Genomic DNA, 17,962 nt, shown 5'->3' with positions numbered 1-17,962 from the left:
AAATAGTTTTAATTTTTTCCAGGTCTATTGTCGGCATTGAATCATTTGGATCAAGCTCGCAAGAATTCTCTCCAGTCGACTGTCGACTACTCTAGATATGTTAAAAGGTTGGTTTTAGATAATTGTTTAATTTATACAGTTGGCTTTATTATATACCTACTCATATTATATAATCCAATTATCTTTTCTAGTAACAACAATAACAGCGTATATTTTGATATAATTATTTCAATGGATGAATTAGTACTTTATATTTAAACTCTCCTTAGACTTTGCATGACTACGCAAAGGAGATTTGCTTATTTAACAATTTTAATGTAACTCTAACATTAACCGACTTAGAGCAAGAAAAGTCACGCGAACGAAGACTAGGTAGTATTTTTATAAAAAAAGTTAATAGTAGTTAATACTGTGTTACATTGAAATAATTTTATTTATTTAAAGTACTCTTTAATGGTAAATCTATATCATAAGATTACACTATCATAGTGGCGAGAATTGGATAGGTTCACCTTTAGAAAACAGAATTTGCGTTATCCTCTATGTTTAATAGACGTTTTACAGCAGTGTTTCCCAACCTTTCTGCGCCTGTGGAATATAGGCCCCACGTTGAGAAACAGTTGTTTATAGACATATTCAATATTTCTTTTAAATCCTCAGGTACAGCTCAACATTGGAATGTGGTTCGTCATACTGCAAAGATCTTGGTTACCGAGAGCATTTCCACTGCATGGACTGCACCGCCAGGGTGTTCTGCAAGAAGGAAGAGATGATCAGGCACTTCAAGGTATATCTCCTCTTACTTAAAATCACATTTGTAAACAGGGGAATTATTTAAAAGAACAACACGCAAGTTTCTTGGTCGTTTTTCTTATGATGAGACAGATTTCCGAATGAGCGGTAAATTAAAAAAGTATATAATGACTATTTAAAAGTGCAATTATATCCGACAGGTAGGAGTTAGCCTTCAGTCACTCCATAAGTCCTTTCACAGGTTTGAAGTGCCATTTGCACTCCTATCATTCAGTGAAGCTGTAAAGACAAGACAACATCAGAATAGTTGGAAAAATTAAAAAGAAATGTGTCGACCAGAAAAACCACGATACTAGTGTTACTTTTTTGAATTACATCAGTTAATTGTATATTTCCAGTGGCACAAGAAACGCGACGAGTCTCTAGCTCACGGCTTTATGAGGTATTCACCACTTGATGATTGTTCGGAACGATTCAACGAGTGCCCACATAACAGGAGTCAAACCCACTACCACTGCATACAAGAAGGCTGTGATAAGGTATGCACAATATACTAGTAGAGCGTAGATAATTTCGATAAGACGGTCCTTGCAGAGATTGCATCGTCAAATTCCTTGAATCGGAACAATACAACAGCTTTATTGATTTTTTTTAATGTTCACTTTTATTATATAACTGGAATGGCAAACAAGCAGACAGTTCTAATGGTAAGTGGTAACCGTCGCCTATACATGAACCGGCCAACTGATGGTAAATGGTAATATACATGAACGTCGCCTATGTACATGAAGAGCACTTCGGGTATCAATCACGTCATCAAGCATTGCTATTCCGGGGAACTAAGGCATCATGTCTTCATACCCTATAAGTTCTCTAAAGCGAACTGCTTAACGACAGAAATAGATAAGGCAGATTACTTTACCTTACTACTACTACATTATTGTATAATACCTCGACGTTATTGGTATTTATATTGAATTTATTACTTCTGTATCATATACCATTTAAAACACTTTGCTATTGAAATAAAAAAATAAAATTAAAAAAGACATGTCCTCAGATCATGTCCCTACGAAAGTAACTCATATTATGGGTACTTGTAACTTCGATTCGTTTTCTTTAAATTAACAATTTAAGTCTAAAAAATCTAAATTTAAATTTGTTCTTCTAGGTTTACATTTCAACCTCAGATGTGCAGATGCACGCCAATTACCACCGAAAAGACTCAGCAATACTGCAGGAAGGGTTCCAAAGGTTCAGGGCGACGGAAACCTGCGCCGCCCCGCATTGCGTCTTCGCTGGCCAGAGGACCACTCACTTCCACTGCCGAAGGCCTGGTTGCACTTATACATTCAAAAACAAGGCTGATATGGGTTAGTATTTATGAAATACTTAAACAAATACAAAATAACTTATAGAAAAAAACATTCCTCCTTGACTTCCAAATGATTATTAAGAAATGTTTCACAACTGAAGACTTAAAAAAACGCTATTATTGTTGGGAGAAATAACATTTGTCATGTCATGAAGAATCATCACAATCAGTTCACATTGGGAGACAATATATTAAGCTATTTCTTACATTGACAATGAATATAGAAATAATTAAAAAACTTATAAATTTGCTTGAAATCTCTAATATTGAATACCTGTGAAATATTTATTATAAATAGGTTCTATACAAAATTTTTTATAGTAAATGATAATAAAATATTCTACTTCAATTACAAACATAGCATTTTGAGATGAATGGAAGAGAAAAACGTATCACGACTACTCCAAATAAATCGAATAAGGATGAAGCACTTAATGATGATACAAAGATAGCCTTTATCGGTTTTATTAATTTTGAACAATATCTAATCAAAACTTTCTCCACAGAAAAACACAAGACCTACCACATAAAAGACGAGGCTCTCTCAAAAGATGGTTTCAAGAAATATATGAAGAATGAAGCATGCCCATACAGAGACTGCCGGTTCAGCAGAACATGCAACCACATCCACTGCATCAGACCTCATTGTAACTACGTGCTGCATTCTAGCAGCCAGATCTTCACACATAAGCGGAAGCATGAGAGGAAAGAACAGGAAATGAGTTTTGGGTAAATATTTCAACTTACATTATTTAATTATTTTACAATCAATTAGCGGTGATAGAGGCTGCAGATACTGTCCAGTATTTTTTGATTAATGAATCTTACTAATATTATACGCGAAAGTTTGTGAGTACAGATGGATGGTTGGATGTTTTTTATTCTTTCACGCAAAAACTACTAAATTAATTGTGATAGAATTATACAGTAATATAGCTTATATATCACAATAACACGTATGGTATAATTTAAAAAGATATTAACTAAATTGTGTGAAATATAATGATAAATGTCAAGGAACGAAGTTGCGCAGGGCAGCGAGTTAATTAATAAAATAATAAGTGGCTCATTAAACATTTTCACAAAATTAATTTTCGTGTCAACAATGTCTGTGAAAATTTCATCGCAATTCCTCTATACCTTTTAAGTTAAGCATTAATATAAAACAGACAAAATAATCGACAGACAGTTTATGACTCACGTTTATTTTATATGTAAAGATAGATATGCCATCACGACTATTATATAAGATGGTATAGAAAGAGCCATTGTCAACAAACGGAGTCGTGGTGAACGTAACATTGATATACCTAAATTTTGTCTTACTTAATACCTAAATTAAATCTTACCCTTTTTATGTTACTGTAATGGATAACAAAGCGACTACCCACCCTTTTTTACAAAGGGAAATGTGCGTACAGAATCACTCGCCTTTATAAATGGTACGGACGGATACTGTGTCATTCCTAGCCACTAAAACTTCTCAGTATTCGCACTCACCGCGATTAAAAACTAAATTCTACCAAATATGTTCTTTAGGCTACCAACTTCCGTGATCCAAAGTGCTCTAATGCAGCAAGGTGCAGATCTCAGCTTATACTCACCTGGAGGCAGTTTGCACGTTGAAGATGATATGTCGAATCCTATGATGGATTCAGATTTCACGCATCCATTTGTGAGTATCTTCTCTTCATTTTACTACATATTACCAGCGGTTTTACATGTCCTTAGGTTGAAATTTTCAAGTCTTCTTTGGTAACAGTAATATGTAATTTACGTTACATTTATTTTCATTTTTTTTTATTCATATATATATAATTTTAAATATAATTATAATACATTGTTTAGACCTGATAAGGTAACAAAAAGATATATCTTTTCATTTTTAATATCGATATTGAAATATATAATATGGATTATTAATTTTAAATGTTAGGTTCTAGTTAATCTATTTATAGTGTTTCTATTATAAATATTAAAATAATTTGCATAGTTTACATATTTTTATAAAAGCAGTAACCTGGTATTTATAATATATTTAAAATTTTAACTAAACTAGCTGTGAATATTTCTAGAATACGGCACTGGTTGAAGAAGTGTCACGAAAATACATAGAAACATTCAATGGGGGTAAAGAAGCAGAAGACAAGTGTGGGAAATGTAGCGCTTTCAATAAGCACTACCATTGCTTAGCTGATGGTTGCAAGATGGCGCATAGGTAAGTGAAACAGGTTTTTACAAAACATCATTGAAAAAGAGAAGTTTAGAAAATCTAAGCTTTAATAATACTATACATATTGTCATAATGTGCAGTGAAATAATTTACAGAAGAATAAGAAATTTTGTGAACTTTATATGAAGGACAGTTTACAAAATCTGAGCTGGTTTTTACCTATTAAAGATCTTGTAAAATAAGAATTTGTTTCGTTTCGATTTGTTTAATGTAGGTGAATTTGGAAAAATGATATAAACAATATTTATAATTACTTCTTGTAATAAAATTCAGGAATACATAACTTTAATATTCAAGCCTGATAAAGATATAAATATGAATAAGTAGTAGTTTAGTAATAGATAATAATGTTATTAATTATAATGTTATTTAAATAAAAGTTTATATTTTTAACTGAATGAAATAAATCTAAAATGATAATACATATTTTAGCTGTCACACTACAATGGTGAAGCACGTAATGGAACATGAACAACAAAATCAGGTGACTGAGGCATACTTTGTGATGTATACACGAAGCAACCCTTGTGGCAACTCTGCCTGTCAGCACATCAGAGATATTACTCACTATCATTGCACTTGGGTAAGTGTACAAACATCTACTAATATTTTACTCGAACATTGCTTTGATCAAATTAAAAAGTACGATGAATACTATGTCACAAATAATTAGTCATAGGCATTTGACCTAACAATTAAACCAATGTTCTTAAAACAATTAACAAAGTAAATATAAAAAAGAAGAATACTTTTATTATAGAAGCAATTTCATTTTAGAGACAAGATCCTCTTTGCATATCCCATATTTATTTTTGTTTTATTTATCTCCTTGTGTTGTAAATAAAAAAGGACTATGTTTGCAGGAAAATTGTGGTGCTGTCATTCTTTCATCAGAAGAGCACCCATTTAGACGTTTAGAACACCATCGTCAACATGCAATTCTCAGTCCTATGTCACCTAACTTAGCGGCGAGATTCGCACCAAACTTCACTCCACAACTGTCCGCTCAATTACATCCGAATATGGCGGCTCAACTTGGTCAAGTTCCCAATATACCGAACCTACCTCCAAACTTGGCACAGCTAGCTCAAATGGCGCCAAGCCTTACGTCACAGTTGAATCCTAACTTGCAAGCTCAATTAAATCTTGGCCCCAATCCTGGTGTTGTCCCACAACAAGTGAACCCGTCAAGTTCCCTGGATGAAATGTTCAGCAGAAAACGTGGAAGACCACCCAAGAATAGAGTCGTGGAAGTTTGGACTGATAATGTAAGTAGTCTATAATTTTAAATTAATTAAAAAGTTACCTAATTATATATATTTTTTTAATTTTTATAATTATTTATTTTATTATACAAGAGGATTTAATACTATTTTGTGTAGTCTGTTAATATAGAAAAATACTAGGAAATAAAATAAAGTCAATATCAATCAGTTGTAGGTTCTCTCAGATTTGTAACTATCTAAAAGTATATCGAAAACCTATATTCTTATAGAAAATGCAATCTTACATTTCTATTGAATTTCGATTACCAATTGTTGTTTGTTCTACTTTCTTACGTTGAAAAGATTGTTAGTTTTCTAATATATTATTCACATTGTAGGTCACCCCTCAGGCTATATTCACATCGTTCAAATTGCCAAAGAGCAATCAAATGCCGGCCGTCGTTCAATCACCTGTTATAGCCACGCTCGAGGAGTTTCCGGTAACTTATTACTTTATTATACTTTTATTATTTTTAATTGAGAATTGGGAATTTTTCTAGTTTCTAAAATATATGATGTTCTCGTAATTATAGGATATAAATTTAAAATTACTGCATAATTTAAAGATATTCGCCACTCAAATAAATTTGGATGGACCAGTTTTTGTTGGCAAAAATGAAATTGTCTATAAGAGATTGATAATAATAACCAAGGACAATTCAGACGGCGCCATCTATTCCCAACTACGCAGAGGTTGTGTTTGTACAACTGATATAAATACTTAAATACATTTTTTTGTATATACATTCTTATTATATATAGAAACGCTGAAACTAATACAAACACTCATACTCATGAAAACAAATGTTTGTACCATGCAAAGAATCAGCGGTTCTTTGGTAAATCGATAGACCCCCCGAGGCCTTTACTATTTTCTTTCATTTATGTCAATAAAGTAACAATAAATAGATGCGCAAAATTAATTTCATAACTCTAATATACCTTTACTTTTTCTACAGCGAATAAAATTCCAACACTTCGAAGTCTTCACTAGTCCGGACACTTGCACTCAGTCGTATCCTAACTGTCAATTGAGGATGACCAGACTTCATCTACACTGCTTTAACTGCAGCTTCGTTGGTGAAACGCATATGATAATGGAATCACACATGAGAGACTGCCACTCTGTTGCACCTTTATTAGAAGGATTCGACTATTATTCGTCTTTTGACCAATGCGGTGGGAAAAGTTGCTTTAAAAACCAACTGAGATCTCATTTCCATTGTGCACAGGGAAATAATTGTCCAGCAATTTTGACTCAATACTCAGCTTTAGCTACTCATAAGCATGGGAGAGGTACTCCAGTTATTAAAACTGAGGATCAAGAAAAGTCTTTTGAGGAAGCCAAAGATTATTCATTGAAAGAACGCGCGTCTGTCGATAGTGTTTGTTCAATGAAAGAACCAGTTGAACCATACACACCAACCAATTTCTCGATTAAGAGCGAATTCGATAGAGACCAGGACAATGTTTCGGGTAAGTGCGTTTTGATATTACTTTTTGAACCATCTTTGAAAAAATTTAAAGTATAGATTCTACTGTAGATTCTCAAAGTACAATAGTTAAGTCAACATGCCTATTAAATATGTTAAGCAAATAATTATGTAACTGCGTGCTGGTAGTAGATTTTGTCCTAATTAAACTTCAAACAGCTATTGTAGAAACTGCATGTATATTTTATATTAGTGCCCATGACCTTTATGTTAACAAAATATCATGTAATCAAATATTGATTTCAGTAGTAAAAGCTACGGGAACCTTCTATCCATCTTCCCACCTCCGAAGCAATACGTCATCTCCGTCACCAAGAAGTATTTATGACGCGTCACCTTCTAAGGAAATGAAGTTACGAATGGACTACGACAAAAAGCCAGCAGGACCTACAATCCCACCTTCGTGCCATGATCAAACATGTGCTCTGAATAAAAATGCTGGTGGTATGAATCTGCATTACCACTGTCCTCACTGTGGGCAAGCTTATATCGATTTGAAACTTCTCTTCAGTCACATGGTCAAGAAACATAGTAACTCCATGGATTCTGGACCTGTCGGATTAGCTGCTACCAAGGTAAAAAAATATATAAGTGTACTAATATTTATAACAGTAGCTTTAAGATCATTATGAACAGTAAATTGAAGCAACATGTCAATATAGAAATTTGTATTTATCATTTGACAAACGTTGTATATAAACATTTAACACAATATTACTCTAATGTTAATGATTCTTAAACGTAAATATCAAAATGAAGTTAATAAGTTTCGTTATTATAGACATTTTTATTACAATCAATGTCTTGTTTACTAGGAGACTCTCGAACGAGAGTACCCAGAGATCTCGATACTGCCATCGACTGCTACTTCCACTTCATCTAGTCAAATGCCATCGCCAAGTCAGAGACCACCAAATCCTGCTGAACAGGTAAATATGAATATTAAACATTCTAGTATCATGATCACTTTATTATCATAATCATCAGGCTATTTTAGTGAGTAATCTATTACTTGAACACACGTTACTACTAATATAGTACATTGCATAACCTCGCGTAATATATATAATTATAAACATGATTTATGTTTATTGTATTTCTAAACTATGAAAACTGCTCACTAGATTCAAATACATGCCATATTTCATTGCAATGAAGCATTATAATGTTTGATTGTATATCAATAGATTATTTATTCCAAAATTAGAATTGATGATAAACTTTTCATAATTCAATACATATTCCTGTACGCAAACTCAAGTTTATTAATAATTCTTTGTTTGTCAGGTACAAGCAGTTCAAAGTCTTCTATTACAACAATACTTAGCTGGAGGACGCAAGGGCAGTTTACAGGACCAGTTGAAAATACAACAACAGTATACTGCATCATTAGCTGGTCTGCCAGGACTTGCTCAAGTTGCACTATTTTCGCAAGGGTAAGTCAATATTTTTAGACTTCATCGTTTTAATATCTTCTTCCTTAACTTCTTTCAAATGTTCTCATTCAAAAAGTTTAGTAGCTGGAAATCGATAATAGTTTATCTCAATTCATTTCATTTTCATCATCAGTAGTATAATTACGGATAACGTTATTGTTTTCAGATATTACTATTTTAAAGTTTAATACATTTGGATTGTCTAAAGAATCAATAATCGGAACAATTTTTATAAAATATCTTTAAAAATTCTTTTTCTAAATAATGCTTTTGTATTCGCAGAGGATCGCCTTTCCCTCTGTATCCAACGATGCTGTATCCACCTGAGTTGCTTCTGGAACAGAGTCTTCTTCAAGGCCACGGTCTACCACCTGGACTGGATAAGGAAGCTGAGATGCTAGCTAAAACGTTAGTATTTTACATGTGTCCTGATATGGTCTTCTTCCTTTAGTATATTATCTATCTAGTAGCAATACCTTAAATTTTATTTTATAGTATTGCATACTTAGAGATAAGAACTTTTCGATATCTATCAAGGAAATTGGTTAAAAAAGAAATTGCAACGTGTCGATGAAATCTTTTGTTATGATCAGATGTAGGTAAAGTTCCCTAAAAATTGTTCAATTTAGTAATCAAATTTTATGTATACATAGTATTTGGGATGAAGAAGGACACAAACTACAATTATGGGGTCAAGAGCAAAAGTTTCAAAATACATGTCATACTAGACGTGACGGGCGATTTCATCTGCGTTTTTGTAATAGCCTAAATGTGGTTTATATTTAAATGAAATTTCTTTAAGATCCATTCTAGCTCCATCAGTTATACGTGGAAATGTCACACTTTCGAATTTATATAATAAAGATTAATCTTTGAATTTAGAAATTATTAAATTTTTGGAAGTGATAAATTTAATGTTGTAGTTTTTTTATCCTAAGTTAACAGCGATTTGTAATATTGTCAGCAGGCGCACTCATACGACACGCGGGCCTCACATGAGGGTACTGAAGGACGAACCCATCCCTGAGGGTTACTTGAGATTCAGATTCAACGAAGACTGCGCCTATCAGCATTGTGGCTACAGGTTTGTTCATTTCTACTCCGTCTTCTTCTTCCCCACTTTCATCTTCCTCACTTACCATTCCTATGTCTGCCGGGGAAAGAGATTGTTAGTATTTTGAATCTATTCCTTGCAATATTCTAGGTCTACCATCACGCGGGTTCTCCTGAAAACCATTGTGGTTAGGATCTAGTAAATATTCTATGGTGGGCTAACTAACACGACTTCATCCAGCATCTCCCACTCTCTTCCCCTCTTCACCCACACTCGCAGCACTAACGGTGTATGCTGGTACCGTTAGTGCTGCGAGTGTACCATTCCATATTCCCCCATAATAAATAACATATAACAGTACTTTTATATATATTATTTTGTATATATTAGAAACACTATAAAGTATTTTAATGATATAATATATGAACTGTCTGCAATTATACTATGAAAGACAACTGCATAAAAAATAACAAAAAAATGTTATGTCATAGACACGTTTTTGAAACTTAAGTTTCCATTTATTTGCATTCTTATTGTAAGTTTATTTTATTTACAGGGAGCATCAAACCCACTTCCATTGCACAAGAAAAGACTGCGGATATTCTTTCTGTGACAAAACAAGATTTGTACAGCACACCGCTAGACACGAAAGGTATATTATCAGTTTTATAGCTAAGATATAGAACAACTACAGTACTGTAACAAGGTAAAGAAGGCTACCCTACCAGTGCCAGCTATAGCACTGAATAAATCGTTATTTTATCCATTTGAACTGTAGATGGAAGTAATTTTCTGTAATTTTCTTTTCATTTATTTTCTGTTTTTTGTTATTTTCACACTTTATGATAATTTAGTTTATAGTATTTGCACAGATGTTTATAATTTCCCTTTATCGTGTAAATATATTAAATTTATATATATATTTCTTTTATTAATACTCTCTATTGCATATTACTCTTGGTATATTAGTGTAAACACAGTAAAATAAAAATAATACAATAAATTGATGTGAAACTTCCCTTCACTTAATTAAGTTATTTGCAGTAAGCAAAATGATGTTTACTTTTTATATAAACTCGTAATATTAAATCGTATGTTTTTAATATTAATTTCAATATTAATCTCCTTGTTATTTACAGATTGGATACATTGATGGGTGGTGATTTCCAGCAGTACCGCGCGAATGTGTACTGCCAACGATCAGAATGTCCACATGCATCTACCTTCGGTAAGTTTTACTTCCTAATATTATACACAAATATCTAAATTATTATTATATTTAAATTAAAAATTAATTGATTAAATTTAAATATTTAAATTTAATCAATTAATTTTTAATATAAAATATTTAAATTTAATCAATTAATTTTTAATTTAATTTAACACGTCACACAGTATGATTGTTTGTATTGGTCTGAGTGTTTTGTATGTACATATATCTGTTGTATAGTTCTCATAACACAAGCTCTGTTAATGTAGGACTAGATGGCGCTGCGTGAAAAAAAAAAGGATATTTAGATTTGATTTGACTATACATTCATGCTCCTTTACTGATGCACTTGAATTTGTCCCTATTCTTCATTCCTTCATTCATTTAATTAAAAAATGTATTGGAACAAACGTATATTTTTCTAAAAATGACCCTTTTGATCAAGGTACAGGCCAGAACAAGGCATCTCACTTCCACTGCTTGAAATGCGACTTCGTGTGCACGGACACCAACAAGGTGGTAGCCCACCGGCGTCAGCATCAAAAACTTGACACCATACAAGCAGCCGGCTTTGAAAAATTCCCACCCAGCAAAGGTAATTACTTTCTCTAATTTATACAAACGTTGATTTACATTCGTACGTTTCATTCAATAAAATATGACAATTATATAAAAAGACATTTAACATTTATAAATGTAAATGAAAATTGTTTACAATTTATATAAATAATGATTATTCGTTGTATCACACAACTGTTTAATAAATATTGTTGTCGTATGTTCTTTTTATGAATTCTAGAATTCTTTATCTTTATTTAAAAGAAATATTCAATAGAATTTTCTATTCTTCGAATAAAAAGTAAAATTTTACAAAAATAGATATTTTTTGTCTGTAGGTTTAAAACAATAGAGACACATATTTTTTTCTTTTTATTCTATAAAGAGAAGGTTACATATATACATATCATATATTTGACTGTACTATTTTATTCAGTCATTTTGTAAATGATATAGTTTATTCGAGTTAGTTGTGTAGTAGATATTTTAAGTACTTAACAACATAGGTGATGTGAACATCGCTAACAACCAAATTCATTAAGAGGTTGTAGGTTCGAAATGTAGATATGTCATGTTGTGTTCATCACAATAACTCCAACTACCTCATTGAAAACATCAGTCTTGAAGATGTCTTTATAAATTATTTTTTTTTTTCAGGATGTGGCTACGAACCTCAATGTATCCACAGCAAGAAGCAAACCCACTATCATTGCCTCCAGTGCGGTTCAGCGGTTCTCGGCCTGTCTCAAATGACCTCACATAAGTACAAACACCAGGAAGCGAACATGGGTCCCTCGACTAGCGGCACCAACTGACGAGACCTGTACATAACCATTGTAATCTTGTCCACGAATAATATTGGACTTTATGTATATAGCATTAGGCTTATTTTTTGTAATATGTTTGACATTTAAAATGGGCAAACCAAATTAAAAATATTAATGCAAATCAGCAAATCAGAAAGTGTCGATTTTAAGATTTTTGGATTATTCCATAAAATATAAAATGATCTAAATAATTTTATATAAAATTTAGTCCTAAACTGTAGCCAACTCATTATAATTAAAGGCATATGTATAAAAATTTTGCAGTTGAAATCTGGATAATAGGAGATAGGTTCTAACCTGGTTAGTACCCAGGGCCGTGAAAACTGTTAATAAAAAAATAGACATTAAAAACATGATCTAATTTAATCATGGCTATTTTTATACACATTATGTCCCTCAAAAGTGTGCCTTATTCTATATTGATAATGAGTTGTACTTGATTGAGCCAACTATTACAATGACTGACTCAATATTGTACTACTTTGTCTGATATTTACGATATACAAAATTTAATGATGTACCAACGATGTGGCAAAAAAAGTGCCAAATTAAAAATGTTGACTTTTGAAATTTTATACCTTATTGTAATGCGGATTAGGATGCAAAGTCCTATGCAAGAGATAATGTAGAAATACGATTTATTAATTAGGTATATATATACATATAAAAAAAGAATTTAGCATGTGTAATGAAGTATATTCAAGCATAGAAAACTAGACGCGTGTGTATTTCCTAAATCCCGACCAATTGTAGGCGTTAGATTATATAAAATGTTTTATATTTATTACTTCCCAATGAGAAAAGACATTTTTACGAATAGTATTATTAATTTAGACTTCGTAAATTAAATGAGGCAATAAAAATTGGAGTAAGTACGCCATTTTGTGCCTGGAAGTATAAACATGACAATATAATATTTTGTGGTAGTTTCTGATAGAAAATGCGTCAATATCATACACAATTTCATTCATCTACATTCATTAAAAACTAAAAAAAACTATCAGAAAATATCTCAAAAAGTATCCACTAGGATTACAAACAAAAAAGTATATTTAAAAATATTTAATAAAATTGTCAATTCTATAAACAAAAATCATTGTAAATAAGAATAGATTATTATATTATATTAAAGAAAAACTGTAATCTTAATAAAAATATAATTGTTAAACGGATTATGGTATAAATTATATTGTAGAAAAAAATCTCAATTGGATATTAGTGTACAGGAAATCGAGTGCTAACGTTTGTGATTCATGAGGTAGCCATAAATATGCCATAACTTCATACATTTGTAAGTAAAATATATTGTTTTAATACTAAATTGTCTTTAGAAGCAGTATTAGTGCCCGTTGATAACCTAGAACCTTTTGCATTCCTGTTTTATTCCTGGCAACCGTCGCGAATCGTTCCATTTAGTTTTAGAATAAAATGGTTGTTGACCATTCTAGTGACCAAAATCTTTTTGTACCCTATTCCTAGCTTTTATCAGTATTTTAATAGTATATAAGTACTATCCTGTTGTTCCTATTACATTTTATTATTTCATTTCAATATTGTTTCATAACAAGAAGATAAATCAGTTTGGAAATATTAAAAATTTTTTAACTTAATTACCTCGTACCGATATTTTTGTCTTATACGAACAGAAAAAAAACTGCTTGTAAGTTATTTTTCATTTTTTCTATTGTATTTTCTTATTAAATAGCATTGTATACGATAAATATTTAATTAGTATATATTATCTTTTATATAAAAGTTTCTAAATAGCCCGTGCCATAAACTTTAGTCACAATTTTGAAGTTGGAACAGCAACTTTTTTTTCTACTTTATACTCATTGTGGTATTTTTTTCTAAGTCAACAGATACACACTGTTTGGCTACTTATGATTTTTTAAAATAGTCTTGTATAACAGAAATATTTTGCATACCTATTTTTTTTAATTAAACAAAAGCACATTACTATATTTTCCCTGGGAAAAGTGTGTTTGCAATAAAAAATATTCTTTCATTTATTGGTTGTTATGCATTCTTTGTTTTGTTATCTAATTTTATGTACGTTTTTATTTTCGAACTCTTAAGTTTTTTAGTCTTTCACAATATCTTTCTTTTTTTAATGAAATAAAAAACACCTAATTTAATCGCGTATTTATGTGTATTTTAGCGTACGTAGCTTTAAGATGTCATGAATTAAAATTTATAATTTTTTTCCTTGAATGTACACAGTATTTTGTCCACAAGTATTATGAAATGGAGTGTTTTCATCTTTTTTGTAATAAAAAAATTACTCCCTTGTAAAAACTAAAATAATCTACAAACCTACTATAACTATTAGTGTTTTATCACTTTCTTTGAAATAAAAAAAATAGTTGATAAGAAAAAGGTGTTCTACATTTGAATAGCTAAAGCTTACTTTTTAGGTTCAGACCGGACGGCCTGTACCGATGACCCGTTCGATTGACGCATTCCCAAAAAGTGAGAAGTGTAGCATAATGCGCCAATCAAACGGCATCGGTACGGTCCGTTAACTCTAACCGGAAGTGTAGGGCAGCCTTATATAGGTTTGTAGTACATTTGAGGTTTTTGAATAAGGGAAGAATGTACGGTACAAAAATGTTATGTTGGTGAATTCACTCAAACGTACGTAGTGTTTGAATGTATACAAACCATTATTAGAGTTTGTTTGTTTGTTTGCAAAACGATTGGTATCATATGAAAATAGTTTAGTATTGTTTACCTCATGAGTTCTAGGTATTAAACGAGAATATTCAAATATTTCAGTGATTTTATTGAATATAACCCATAAATACATTTTTTTCTAATAAGTCTGGCTGATATATAAATCTAGTTGATCAGGTGGTGACAAAACTTTAATTAAATGAAATAGATCAAAATTAAAGACCTCTCTTTTTGCGTAAGGTTTAAAAAAATACGTAATAACAAACTTCAGGTAAATCTAAAATTGCCTCATACCATGCTAATAACTTTAAAAATTTCATTGGTTTCTTTATTACACAATCAGTTGACGAAGAATTTAGTTTCATTTCAGATTTTGTTTTTATCATTTTCTTTTACCAGAGGTAAACTTTATACAAAGTTGTCAGCGTGGGTCCCCCCTATTTCAGTCGTCAAGCAGCTTGCTTTGTTGTGATATATATCTTTGTTGAAGTATGAGATTTATGTCTGCTTCTTCCTTATAAGGAAGAAGCAGACATATAAATACAAAAACATATTACATATTAATAAAAACATATTACGCCGACTCCAAATAAATGGTATACCATTTATTTGGAGTCGGCGTAATATGTTTTTCTCTTCCACTCATGCGTGTTCGCAGTCATCTCGTTATTTAATCCCATTCTTACCACGTCTTTCACACAATCCATCCATCTCTTTTGCGGTCATATGTTGGATATGGATGAAGACACCTTCAGTATGTGATATACCATCAAAATTATAGGAGGCTCCTATTTTACTCCTAAACTTTCTTTAATGTTCTTCATGATGATGATTTTTAATGAGTAATGGGGGTTACCTGAAAACCTGCGCATTATAGGCACCTCATTGTGGTTGTACTTATATCTGCAACAGTTGAGGTAGTACCTATAGTTATGTAGGTGACATTATCTATCTATTGTTCTATCTATCTATCTATCTATATCTATGGTATTGTAAAATTTGTATTTTTTTTTTCTTATTTTGTGTATTCTTGGTAATCTGTTGGCAATAAATAAAAAAAACCTTCAACACCTTGGAGAGTGACGTTATTTAGAATGAATTCAGTTTAGTTAGCCCATCATATCAAAGTCATCATAAATAGACCATGATTGTTTCCAGGAAAAACAGGATTTCCAATTGATAATAGTGGCTGATGACCCCATTGCTAGATGCACCATGTCAGGTTGACCTCACGCTGTTCCCCCTGGAAATTATATACTTCCTGATGAATATGTCACGATGGGTTAACTGACCTGACCCCATGTTCATCTTATTACCCTCAGCTGGTGCCCTGTCAGCACCATTCAATTATCATCTTTTAAAAAAAATAGGGCCACTAGGGGGAGGAGGGGATTGTTAGTAATGTGGATTAATAACCCCATTGCTAGCAATGTATCATGCCGGGTTAACCTCCACGTGGTTCGTGGAGAGCATCGTGCAAAATTGCCTTTTGCGTTAACGGCGGTAGGTAAAAAACAAGGACCATTACGACCCATCACAAACATTCCACTTTTTCCGAACTTATTTAGAATACTAAAGGCATCACATGATAACGTGATGTCAGTATTGCTGGCCATGTATAGGCGTCGGGAACACTATACTCATTCTATCAGATGGGTACTGCCATTTCAGTTTCATAAATAAAAAAGTAGATATTATTAAAAGGGACAAGTTGACAAAGAACATTGTCAACATTAAATAGATTATTCTGCTCAGGAGTATGTAACTATCTTTATTTCTCAAAAAAACCACCAATTAATATACATTTTAAAACATTAATTATTATGGATAATTTAAATTGTATACCTAATTTACGTACATACGCGGCCTCGCTACATTGATATTTATTGTCTACTACATAAGGTCGTGTATCATTTGACACAGTATTATTGTCATTAAACATTTTATTATTGTCCAAAATATAGACCGCGTTGTCATTTTTACGTTCTATGGCGTATTGATACAATTCGAATTTCAACCATCGAATGTTACGTATTTGCGTTTCAATATATATTTTTAATAACAAGACTCATTTGTCATATTATGATTTAAAAACATGATATGATGAGAAAATATATGATCAAATATTGTATTTTGATATGCATCCTTATATTGAAAAAAGCTGTATGAAATAGTTCCTTAGTCTGAAAAATGGACAGTTTATTTTTTTACATTCGATGGCTTCACATAAACAAATACGTATAAGTACTAGATATAATACTGATATGGCTAGTTATTACACTATATGTTTGCAGTTACTGCGATATTCATAATCAGAGATATGTAAGTGTGAAACCTCTACACATAATGTTTCATACGATTTATTAATTAAACACCTATTTATAATTGCAATACGCTTCCAATAGATACTACTCAATGTATTTATCCACTAACTACCTAATATTTAATGATATTTTATAAGACAATAAAATAATTTGTAAAACTCTACAGAATATTGTTAGAAAATTATATATAAATAAAAATATGTATAGATAATCTCGCTAAATCGTAAAATGTAGGATAGGACACGTCCTACAATAATCCCTTTACAATAAATAGAAGATTAATGAATTCATTGACTTGCTTAAAGCCATAATACATGTGTTTATATAATTTTAAAGCCAAATTTCATAGTCTGTGAGGTTATGTCGACTTATTGGGTCGATACTTATAAGTCGATAGTTGTTTAGATATAATAATAAATATAGTACACAAATAGATAACAACTTCCTTAGAATTACAGCCTTCGCGTTATGGCAACACTCTTTTTCGGGTAACTTTTGATAGGTAATAGCAACATTGAAGAGGAAATACGGCGACCAATGGAACGGGGAATCGTCACCATTCGATATTTAAATTGAATCTTCAATTATTATTTTTCTATTGCCTGATATTCGTTTATTTTTCAATAATACGTCCATCGTATCGTAGATATACCTATCATGGTGCCCCATACCTACACCTAAGATCCAATAGTACACAAATATTAATAAAGCCGCGCGAGGCGCGCCAACCGCTAATTTACAATTAACTATTACAATAA

At 31.7% G+C, this 17,962-nt stretch overlaps 1 protein-coding gene across 7 annotated transcripts in view; it reads left to right on the top strand.

Annotated features, from left to right (window-relative positions):
* The window catches only part of LOC131851716 (uncharacterized), a 34,994-nt gene extending 22,500 nt beyond the window's left edge, over window positions 1-12,494 (top strand). For 2 of the 7 annotated variants that reach the window (XM_059202290.1, XM_059202254.1), the window contains exons 7-26: window positions 23-107; window positions 661-787; window positions 1,152-1,292; window positions 1,925-2,126; window positions 2,635-2,857; window positions 3,668-3,803; window positions 4,204-4,346; window positions 4,794-4,944; window positions 5,225-5,629; window positions 5,965-6,066; window positions 6,586-7,102; window positions 7,366-7,694; window positions 7,935-8,048; window positions 8,407-8,555; window positions 8,838-8,963; window positions 9,520-9,639; window positions 10,166-10,261; window positions 10,749-10,837; window positions 11,265-11,414; window positions 12,035-12,494. In XM_059202290.1, the coding sequence (XP_059058273.1) occupies window positions 23-107; window positions 661-787; window positions 1,152-1,292; window positions 1,925-2,126; window positions 2,635-2,857; window positions 3,668-3,803; window positions 4,204-4,346; window positions 4,794-4,944; window positions 5,225-5,629; window positions 5,965-6,066; window positions 6,586-7,102; window positions 7,366-7,694; window positions 7,935-8,048; window positions 8,407-8,555; window positions 8,838-8,963; window positions 9,520-9,639; window positions 10,166-10,261; window positions 10,749-10,837; window positions 11,265-11,414; window positions 12,035-12,192 (3,563 nt within the window). In that variant the 3' untranslated portion in view covers window positions 12,193-12,494. The remainder of the gene's footprint in view (window positions 1-22; window positions 108-660; window positions 788-1,151; window positions 1,293-1,924; window positions 2,127-2,634; window positions 2,858-3,667; window positions 3,804-4,203; window positions 4,347-4,793; window positions 4,945-5,224; window positions 5,630-5,964; window positions 6,067-6,585; window positions 7,103-7,365; window positions 7,695-7,934; window positions 8,049-8,406; window positions 8,556-8,837; window positions 8,964-9,519; window positions 9,640-10,165; window positions 10,262-10,748; window positions 10,838-11,264; window positions 11,415-12,034) is intronic. The other 5 variants (XM_059202263.1, XM_059202271.1, XM_059202277.1 and 2 more) reach the window with 5 other exon arrangements.
* Window positions 12,495-17,962: the final 5,468 nt, after the last annotated feature.

Source organism: Achroia grisella, unplaced genomic scaffold, assembly GCF_030625045.1.
Source record: "Achroia grisella isolate CSIRO2021 unplaced genomic scaffold, CSIRO_AGI_Agris_v1 utg1174, whole genome shotgun sequence".
Taxonomy (NCBI): domain Eukaryota; kingdom Metazoa; phylum Arthropoda; class Insecta; order Lepidoptera; family Pyralidae; genus Achroia; species Achroia grisella.
The sequence above is the reverse complement of the archived record's forward strand: the minus strand, read 5'-3'. Positions and strand labels throughout refer to the sequence as shown.